Source organism: Nanorana parkeri, unplaced genomic scaffold (assembly GCF_000935625.1).
Source record: "Nanorana parkeri isolate BGI_ZX_2015 unplaced genomic scaffold, ASM93562v1 scaffold977, whole genome shotgun sequence".
NCBI classification, from domain to species: domain Eukaryota; kingdom Metazoa; phylum Chordata; class Amphibia; order Anura; family Dicroglossidae; genus Nanorana; species Nanorana parkeri.
Genome location: NW_017307245.1, coordinates 296,350 through 307,170, shown reverse-complemented (window position 1 = coordinate 307,170; position 10,821 = coordinate 296,350). Strand labels below are relative to the sequence as shown.

The 10,821-nt window shown below is 45.1% G+C and overlaps 1 protein-coding gene across 1 annotated transcript in view; it reads left to right on the top strand.

The window, feature by feature from the left end:
* The window catches only part of LOC108795527 (N-acetylated-alpha-linked acidic dipeptidase-like protein), a 45,148-nt gene that overhangs the window by 28,482 nt on the left and 5,845 nt on the right, over positions 1–10,821 (top strand). Inside the window, exons 12-16 of the mRNA XM_018566808.1 lie at positions 2,699–2,766; positions 4,198–4,286; positions 5,147–5,237; positions 6,419–6,500; positions 8,578–8,748. Coding sequence (XP_018422310.1) covers positions 2,699–2,766; positions 4,198–4,286; positions 5,147–5,237; positions 6,419–6,500; positions 8,578–8,748 — 501 coding nt within the window. The remainder of the gene's footprint in view (positions 1–2,698; positions 2,767–4,197; positions 4,287–5,146; positions 5,238–6,418; positions 6,501–8,577; positions 8,749–10,821) is intronic.

Below are 10,821 nucleotides of genomic sequence, written 5' to 3'. Positions count from 1 at the left end.
CACCAATGTACCGCCCAAACCGTGGATCCACAGCACACCAACACACCTTGGAACAGTTTTATAACAAATTTACTGACAAATCAGATATGAATGACTTTGATACAGTAAAAATGACAACAATACCCAACAATAATGTGTAGCAACAAGCTGAGGCACTCCGCAACTCAGTAACTGCAACTATCTGCTGTCAGCACGGATGTATGTGAGGCCAATTGTCTTTAAATGTTCTCTCTGTAATGAGGTGTATGCCCCTTTAAGATTTCCCTTTAGCAATGCCCAACCCTTCCTAGACTACTGGCCAGTAGTAATGTCCTGAGCTAGCCGGCGTTGGGGCCCTTACTGTGGTGCAGGTATGAACAGCAAATAGGTTTTCAATGTGGCCAGATGCCTCTCACCAATCCTCAGGTCAGTTGAAACAGATGAAACTGATAGCAGATGCTGGAGGTCCTCTATCCCTCTGCAGCTCAGGCTCCGTAGGGGAAGTCGTCTGGGTCCTTGATAGAAAGTCTTCAGTCATCCAGGATGTTTGCAGTCATCTCGGTTGGCTCCGTCTGGCTCCTCTCTCAGCTGGGCGGCTGGATTACTCCGGCGGCTGGTTCGGCCACGCAACTAGGCCTCCTCGTCCTTTGCGGTCACCGGACCCCCCTCAGACACTCGATCGGGTCCCTTCCGATTCAGCGTCAGTCTCTCTGTACACCGCTGCACAGAGCCGGTGTGTCCCTGTATATCAGCGGTAACCACACAGCTCTGTCTCTCACAGTCTTAGTCCACCCATGGCTGCACAGGTCTATCCTCTTCAGATGGTTGTCCCAGACTGAGCGCGCCCAGCAGCCACCACACTTAAGTCTCCTCCTTTCTCCTGCATAGCCTCCTGGGAGCTGTAGTTTCAGAGATCACTCTTGCACAATCCCAGTCTCTGCTCTGCACTCCAACTCCCATAAATCTCCACCTCCAGGGCACACAGAGGCCATTAACTATTCACAGTCAGGAACATGAATCACTGTGATCGCACATATACACATGAACACATATATCTATAGGGGCTACACAAACATAACTTGTATAGATTGAGCTTCTCTTAAAGTGACACTAAACTCAGGAGTTAAATCTTCAAAATGCATTCAAGTCCCTTAACTATTAAAGGAGATCTATGAGGTGAGTGATTTCCACCACAAGCCCGGTCGGCTCTATCGATCGGGAAGTGAGCAGAAACATGCCGCCCATCCACTCACTTCTCGGTCGTCTCCCTGCAGTGAGCGGTGACTGTCAGTCAGGGATTACCCCCTCTCCGATCCTCCAGCGCTGAGTGAAGGAACGGACGGGAAGGGGGCGGGCACAGCTGGCTCTGCCTCTAAACAGGCAGAGCCAGCTGTCACTCACACAGCTGGGTGGATCTCGACAGCAGCCTGCTATATACTGAGCTTTGGGTCACGGAGGAAGTTAGTATATGTCCTCCTGTGATCCTAAGAGAATAATGGGAAAAAACCATACCCCATAGTTCACTTTTAACAAAAATGTATCTTATTTGTGTATCACTCGGCTGTAGATCTCTGCATTGGTGCTGACACTGTCCTTCCTTCTGGAGGGGGGCTACTTTTGTTCTCCATGGTCCCTGTGTGTGTTGTAAAGTAGTCACCGCTCCAACCTCGCTCCTGGGATGGACTACAATCTCAATACAAATTGGACTAAACATCTTCCAACCAGACTTTCCCCACACACTCACATGTGTTATCCCACCTCAACCTAACCACTGAACTATCACATTCTCAAACAATTCACCCCTCACAGCTACCACCTCATGTATCACTTGCCCCTCCCTTTAGATTGTAAGCCCTCAGGGCCAGGGCCCTCCTTACCATCTTGTCTTGAGTTGTAATTGTAATGTCTTCCTTATATTGTGAAGCGCTGCGCAAACTGTTGGCGCTATATAAATCCTGTATAATAATAATAATAATGTGTTTTCCTCTAGAACTTTAATGCTTTCTTCCAGAGTCTTTCCACAGACTCACACATGTATCTTTAACGCCCGGAGCAGACACACCGGCCGCCCCCCCGGTTGTTACGCCACTGCTTCCATGGGTACCTCATCTTTTCCTCCGAGAGCCTTCCCACAGCCTCACATGCATGTCTTTCTTTAGAGACTTGGTTCTTCCTTTCGGAAGATGTCTCGTAGACTCACACATGTATCTTCTGTAGCACCTCAGCTACTCCTTCCAGAACCAAATACGCAGGCACATTTTCCCCCTCCTTTTGGGGGAAAAAAAGTGCGTCTTATGGAGCGAAAAATACGGTACATATGTCCTTCCTCTACTATCTCAGCTTCCCCTCTCAGAGCCTTCTCACTCATTCAAACACGTGTCTTCTTCCAGAGCCTCCCCACAGGCTCAGGGGCCAGATTCCCCCTGTGATTAAGCTGCTTCAAGGGGCATAAACTTCATAGTCCAGCCGAGACAGAATTTCCACTTGGCTTGTAACTTTTATTCAATCAAATTAACTTTCAGTTACAGGAATGTGCAGTTTTCATGTGTCATATGCCATTGAAAATCTCTGAACAATGAGCAGCAGTGTAGTTTCTCATGCACCGTTTATTGCTTGCTTGTCCTGTTGCAATGTCAGCAAAATTGCCTTCTTCATACAGATCAGAATAAATGATAACTTCCTTTTTAATGCATTGGTAAGTCTCCTTTCTTCTCTTTAGCCAATGCAACTTTGAGGGTCCTGGGAACACCTCCTGCACAAAATGTTGTTTTCGCTGCATCCAAACAGGTAACTTTTATCAACTTAAAAACCACCTTCACCCGAAAATTAAATGTCTGCCTTTTTCCCCACAGAAGAGATTTCTCCTCTATTTCTGCTTTGACAGGAAGCATTTCCTTGCTGCACAGAGCTTTGGTGTCACGTTTTTTACATTGGCTGGAGTTGGCATTTCTATTTCGTGTGCTCCTCAGCTCCATTTAGCGGTCATGTGCAGTATTACATTATATACATTTGACCTGAAAAGGAAATATACCTAAGAACTAGGGCTGTGGAAATTAAAGATTAATTTCTCGATTAATCGTTAAACTTTTTGATCGATTAAAATTATTTTGATCGCTAATGAAAAAACTCACCTCTCCGCCGGCTTCCGGGAGTCCCGTCAGCGATCCGGTGACGTCACGGACATCGACATCACCCGACTCCTCCCCCCTTCCCCAAGTGGCTCCGGAGCTAACAAAGGGAAGGGGGAGGAGTCCGGTGACGTCAATGTCCGTAATGCCACCGGACTCCTCCCCCCTTCATTAGCCGACGGAGCCACTTGGGCCGGTGAGTTTGCCCGAGAAACTTTCTGCACGAGCGCCAGCCAAGGCATTGGCCTATACACATACAGCACAGCAATGAAGTAATAAAATGAACTAGGATCACACTAATCCAGCACGTTATTATTCTGAGTTGCCCCACTCAAGCGGCGGCCATATTGAGTGGGGCACGTGAGATTAATAACGTGCTGAATTAGGGTGATCCTAGTTCATTTTATTACTTCATTGCTGTGCTGTATGTGTATAGGCCAATGTAGTTGGATCTGTATGTGCGTTATAATTAATCGAAATTAATCGATAAAAAATGTTTTCGATTAATCGAACACGAAAATGTTAATCATTACCAGCCCTACTAAGAACATTAGTTTTTGCCACTGTTTGAACATAACAAATGTTGAGGAAGATTCATAGATTAAATGGCTATGTGTACTGGTTATAAATAGACCCCTTAGTGTGGTATAACACTTTTGATAGTATAATACTTTTGACAGCTAAATAAGACATTTGTTTTATAGTGGTCTATACATTAGACCAAAACAAGAACAACTGAAGAGGAAAGAGGGGCAGAGGGATTTGATTACCAAAGAGGGACGGTCTTTCCAAATAAGGGACAGTTGGCAGCGTTGCAAACTTGTAGGGAAATGGGGGTTCCCAGATCACCAGATTAATAAAATATAGGCAACAGTGGTGGACTGGAAGACTTTAGCAAACGTGAAGCCCTTAATAGATTGGCTTTGTATACATGCCAAGGCTTCATTTTCAGTTCTTACTGGAGTGAACTTTTAAAGAAAATGTCAGAAAGCCCACACGGCCGTATCTGAAGGCAACTTTCTATTTTCTTTGGAATTACAGGAGAGTCAAAGCTATTACAGTTTTAACATGTTTAACTTTATATATACAGGTGAAAAATCCATCAAATTCCCTCACCGTGTATGAAAACTGGAGGAGTCACTCTAATCGCACCAGCCCGCAGCATGGCGTCATTCCTCGGTAAGTGCTCTTTTTTACATTCCTTGAAGTTTTCACACGCTATAAGATCCAGGGGTGCTAATCAGGGGTTCCCAACCCCTGGGCGGCAGACCAGTACCGGTTTGTGACCTGTTAGGAACTCCTTGGCCAGGTCCGGATTAACATAGGGGCGCGTGGAGCTCCCATTCTAGGCCCGCCCCTGCAAATAAGCCTGGCCGGCCCAGATTGCCTCGGTATACCTGATGGCAATCCAGGCCAACTACAATCAGGCAGAGGCAGCACTCTAAACAGGTATATTACAAGGCTACTCGCTGGAGCCTCTCTGGGCCCTAGTGAGGAGCGAGTGGCTATCTGATTAGAGCTGCATCTGCTGCGCCCACAGCCACCAGTGAAACGGTCCGGACCCCTGGTGGGAGCCCGCACTGGCCACCTGAGAGCTCCACTGACCACCTGAAAGACCGCACTGGCCACCAGAGATCCCGCACTGGCCACCTGAGAGCCCCACTGACCACCTAAAAGCCCGCACTCGCCACCTGAGAGCCCGCAATGGCCACCTGAGAGCAGAAAAACAAGCTCAGGGCTCCCAATAATTCTGCATTATGGTGAGTTGTATAATTATTTCATTGTATATTACAATGTAATAATAATAATAGAAATAAAGTGCACAATAAATTCACTTGAATCATCCCAAAACCACACCCCCCTCCCAGTCCGTGGAAACATTTTCTTCCACAAAACCTGTCCCTGGTACCAGAACGATTGGGGACCGCTGTCTATAATAATAATAATGATTTCCTGTTGGTCACTACACTTTGAACTTATGGTCTGAGCCTGTTTGAGTTAATCCTGTCACTCATACCTGCATCTTTTGTTCTTTGCAGAATTGGAACGCTGGGAATTGGAAGTGATTATGCTCCCTTTATGCACTACCTGGGAATTACATGCATGGACATAGCATACACGTATGACACGGTAAATTCACTTCTTCACAGGTTTTGCAGTTCTTGTGTTGATGTTAAGTTACAGAATAAAAGAAGGACCCATTCACACCAGGTGCTTCAGGGTTTTTCAGGCAACCTTGCCCAGTGCATTCCCAGCACAAAGATAAGGTGATCTGCCTTGTTTTTCATTGGTACTGTGTTGCGGTGGCATGCAAAAAACCTCCTGCATGTACAGTAGGTTTTTTTTCCAGTGAATCATGGTATGACGTTGGCAGTTCAACTGCATTGCACCATGCAATGGCCGATGGAGCTTAATAAAAGGTGACATTTCTTACAAAAAAAGTAAGCAACACAATGTGCCGGGATTTGTGCATTAGCACTGTTCCTCCCAGTGGACACCAATGGCCATGAGTTGAGCCCCTACAATGGGGACTCCACAATCTGTTGGATAGTTAATGATGTATGGTCAATGTCACTGGGTGTGTAATGGGCTCTCCAGAGTGCCAAGACTTTTAGATTTTTGTACATCAGTACGTGTCGGCCCAAACAGCATAGACTTTGATATATAACGATCAGGAGAGGAAAGTGTACAAAACTTTGAGGAGGACCTGCACCATGGAAGCTGTCCACAAAAAGCAAGCAGTGGGCAAAGGATTGGTCTCCAGTATTGCCTGTGGTCTCCTCGCAGCTGATCCGTTCCCTGTTACTGCCTTACCATGCCTTGTTCTGCACTGTGTCTCTCTGTAGAGGAGGCCATTTTGGTAGAGGCATGGCTTTACTTTCCCAAGTCAGAGCTTCCCCCTGATGAGTGGAGATCTGATGACTGGTGGGGTAATGATTAAGAAGCAGCAGGGGAGGTGTAGAAAGCTCAGATCCACAGAATGAATGAAGCATAAGCAGGGAGATCCTTACACTGCAGGTCCTCAGGTGCAGCTTCCTCTCCAGCAAGGATAACAGTGAGCTCAAACACATTACTGTACAGATCGCTTAAGTATGAATGGGTCCTTAATGTTCTTCAGCAGCCCTGAAGATAGCTTGTTTCCCAAAGGAGTAGAGCTATAATAAAGCGAACTCTGCACAATGTATATACTAGACATACAGTATATTATCATTGGTTGCATAATAGTGTCCCTTTCAGAAGAATGTCGCAATGCCCACCATTTGTTTAGTAGGTCAGGCTCTCATTTTGTTTCTTTTCTTTTACCTCTACAGAGAGTGACATCAGCTCGTATATATCCCACCTACCATACAGCGTTTGACACATTTGATTATACTGCTAAACATATTGATCCAGGTAATACAGACAGTGGTATATACATTATAGCTGTGTCATAAATATAATACCTCCGAAAGGTCCGAGCACAGCACACCATGCTGGATATACCTGCTATTTCAGACAGACGCCAGCTGCTTACATGGAGACCTACCGAGATTCATTTATCAATGTCTCAAAAGTATTGCTGGTCCCTTCTGCTATCAAGTGGGTGTTAAAAAAAAAACATAATTCCAAATGCAAATCCATACAAATATTTTATGTAGCAGATCATATATTTATCTGAAGAGGTGACTTTGTAAGTTTTAAAGCCTAAACTTTTTTTTCTTTTTTTGTTCATTGAGGGACACAGGATTTAGTGACAAATGGTTATTCTGCCACCTACAGGAGTATTTCTACAATGGCAAACAAGTGACCAACCTGGTATAACCCCTCCAACTCCCAGCATGCCACAGTTCTATGCTAGTGTCCTAGACTAGCATGGCCCCTCCCACTCCTAGCATGCCTCAATTTTTTTTAGCATCCTTGCCTGGTATAATCCCTGCCTCTATTTTTACTGGTGTCCTTGCCTGGTACAACACCTCCCACTGCCAGCATACCTCAGTTTTTTTGCTAGTGTCCTAGCCTGGTATAAATGCCTTCCATTCTTGTTTTTGCTAGTGTCCTAGTCTGGAATAACCCCCTAGTACCCCTGGCATGCCTCACCTGTTTGCTAGTGTCCTAGCCTGGTATAAATGCCTCCCACTCCCAACATGCCTTGTTTTTTTCTGGTGTCCTAGCCCCATATAACCCCTCCCATTCCCAACATGCCTCACCTGTTTGCTAGTGTCCTAGCCTGGTCTAACCCCTTCCACTCCCAGCATGCCTCAGTTTTTTTTACTAGTGCTCAAGCCAGGTGTAACCCCTCCCACTCCCAACATGCCTCTGTTGTTTGCTAGTGTCCTAGCCTGGTCTAACCTCTTGCAATCCCAGCATGCCTCTGTTTCTTACTAGTGTCCTAGCATTACCCCTCCCACTCCCAGCATGCCTCAGTTTTTTCTAAATTATAGAGCCATTCGCCCTCTGAATCTCTGAACATTTGTTCTGTGCGAATAGAAGGAAAAACACATTTTCTTAGTATACTTTCTTTTTTAGGTCGAATGTAATACCACATATATTAGATCAGTTAGGGTCTGGAACTCACTGCCACAGTCGGTGATTTCAGCAAAGAATGCGGTACGGTTCAAGGAACTTTTGGACGATTTCTTAAGGGACCGTAATAGACAGGGGTACTGGTAATATACAGGGGTACGGGTACTCCTAGAACGAGATCCTAATAGGTTGGACTTGATGGACTAATGTCTTTATTCAACCTCAAATACTATGTAACATCATGGCCATCAGATGGAGCTGAGTTGCATAGGAAAGGAGTACTTATTTTCTATGCTCCTCCGTGACATCTAGTGGCCATAATGAAGCATTACATTATATTACATTCAACCTAAAAAGATAATATTCTAAGAAAGTTTTTTGTTTTTGCCTCTGTTCACACAGAACAAACATTCACAGAGATTTGCAGGCCGAATGGCTTTGCAAATTGTTTATAATAGTTCATTCTGGTTATAAAACTGGCTTTCTTTCTACCTTATGATATGAAACATTTTAAACATACCATGTTACTGGGGGATTACAAACAGTGCTTAGAGAGGTTGAGATCACAAAGGTTGTGTCTGAATATATATATATCTATATATATATATATATACTTGGTATTATTGAAGATGCCATGGGATTGAGTTACTAGACTGTTCATTTTCCAATTAGGATTTTCTCTTAACTTCTAAACTTAGTGAATGTGGTGAAAATTCACTTTCCAAAGAATACCTAATCCTGCTCAAGGAAAATAACAAAAAAAAAAGAGTAATTTTGCTTGCACATGATTGGATGATGGAAGTCAACAGAGCTTCCCCACATTCACAAAGCTGATGGAAAACTCCCGTGCACAGTGACCATCCTCTTTGCCTTTAGTAATTCAACCCTTATGAGTATGATGATGTTGGCTCCATAATACTGCAGCAAAATGAAGGTCGGCCATCTTGTGTTCCTCACTGTTTTGTAGGTTTTACCAGTCATCAGACGGTGGCCCGCACAGCTGGGAATGTTCTATTGAGACTCTCGGACAGCCTCATCCTGCCGCTAGGAGTTAGAGACTACGTGGAAACCCTGGAATCTTACTACAGCCAGGCAGAGAGCTTTCAGACTAACCTCAGCAAGTACAACATCTCACTGGGTAGGTGGGCAAGTACTAGAGACAGAATAAAACATACTGAACACCTCTGAATTGTAATTTAAAGTGTATGTCCAAGCCAAATGAAAACATATGCAATACATGAGGGCAATACATGGACATTCCCCAATGTTTTCATTCTTGAAGAACACGTCATGTACAGATTACAAAACCTGCTGGAAATCTAGTGATCTGACAGCTCTGCCGCTGCTACACTGTAATCCCCAGCAATGTTTTCCACCCTGCTTGCTGTACTACAGAGCCCCACTTCTCCCCGTCCTCTGCCTCTATCCACATGCATAGATTCATTCCTTTCCCAGCAACATGATGCTGCTGCCATGACTCTTAAAGGTCCACCTGCACACTGTAAGCCCCTGCATCAATGTTTGTCTGGTAATGATGTTCCAGGGAGTAACAGCAACAAGGTAAAGGAAAAAAAAAACAATGCTTGGGGTGGAAAAGGGAGATTTGGGGGTACATCCGGGTAATACCTCTACCAATACTTTCAGAAAGTATTACATCACCAAAAATATTTGTAGATGTAAAACCAGCTTGCCGGGACCTGTAATAGGGAAACTCAACAACACCCAAATATACAAAGCACGGCGCTGTTCTATAGATTACTAAAACTCTTTTCCTTTGTTTTATGGGTAGGGTTGGGAAGGGTCCGAACCACTGCAACCTTTGTCCATGCTGTGGGAGATCTCCCCTGACTTCCTGTCCTGATGCCCAAGAAATGAGGATAAAACTCTCTGAATGGACAGTGGTCACTTGGATTGCAACAACTCTCCAATGGTGGACCATTGGACCCCTCGTGTAGATGGGAATTCTGATGATTATTATAGAGACCTTTTGTGGCCGGAAGCTCTCAGAGATGCCATGCTAAGTTCTTCAGGAACAAATACTGCAAAAGTTGCGGATCAAAAAGTGCCAAAACTATTTGGATAGTCCAAAGGTGGTTTATTAGTCACCAGTTACATGTAAAATCCAACCCATTTTGGAGGGTTTAGGAACCACCCTTCATCAGGACATAAGAATATTGTGGTGGGGAGCCAGGACTGAGGATTGGTATTTTGGGGGTTACATTTTAAGCTGATACTACACTTGCTATAAACATTTTACCCCTATGATACCAATCCTTCATCCAGACTCCTCAGCACAATATTCCTATGCCCTGATGAAGGGGAACTTAGAACCCCTGAAGCATGTTGGCTTTTACATGTAAATTGTGACAATAAACTACATCACTAAGTCATCGCTTTTGTTTAATTTACTTCCTAAAGACATGGTCATGTGGCACTTCAGTCCCTAGTCTTCTCTCCTCCTTTGTTTTCATGAGGAGTGTCATCACTGTTTGTGTGACATGGACACTTCCTATTGGCTCTCCAGAGTCCTCTCATGGTTCAGATGAGAAATGACGTTAGCACGAGGAGACTGTCAGGGACTGGCCATCGTGCTCACATCTGCAGGATTGGTTGACCCTCACGCCCAAGGGAGGGACCTGGATGGCAGACTTGGGTGCGTATGTCATGCATCGCAAGGTAAAAAAAACCTTGCAGGATGGGTTACAGGGGGGTGGGAGGACAGTCTGGACCTGAGCTCCTCTGTACCTGGAAGAAGCTCCTCCCGAATATAGAAGGAAGCTCTTTCTACGTTGCTCAATCAGCTGCAGGTGGGGAATTCCACGCTCGCAACTTGATGTTATTAAAGGGTGGGAAGCAGTGACCTTATATGGCTACAGTATATTTGGTAAATGACAGTTACCTAATATGACTATATAAGGTAAATTATGTCAGCACAAGCATCCCGCCCCTCTGTTTACATATAGATGCAGGCAGGGGGATCCTTAGCTTTTTGCCCCCTGAAGTGGTGGGGGGACGTCCCTCTGAGCTCCTGGCAACCAGAGATGTCATTGGCTGGCAGGAGCTCGGCAGGACGACAGCAAGAGCGTCCCAGGTTGCTAAGAGCTGGGCAGAGAGAATTGTAAGGCCCTTACATCTCTCACCGCCCGGCTCTTAGCAACCTGGGATGCTGTGGCCAGAAATAGGGAAGCATGCACTAACATTATACTCCCCC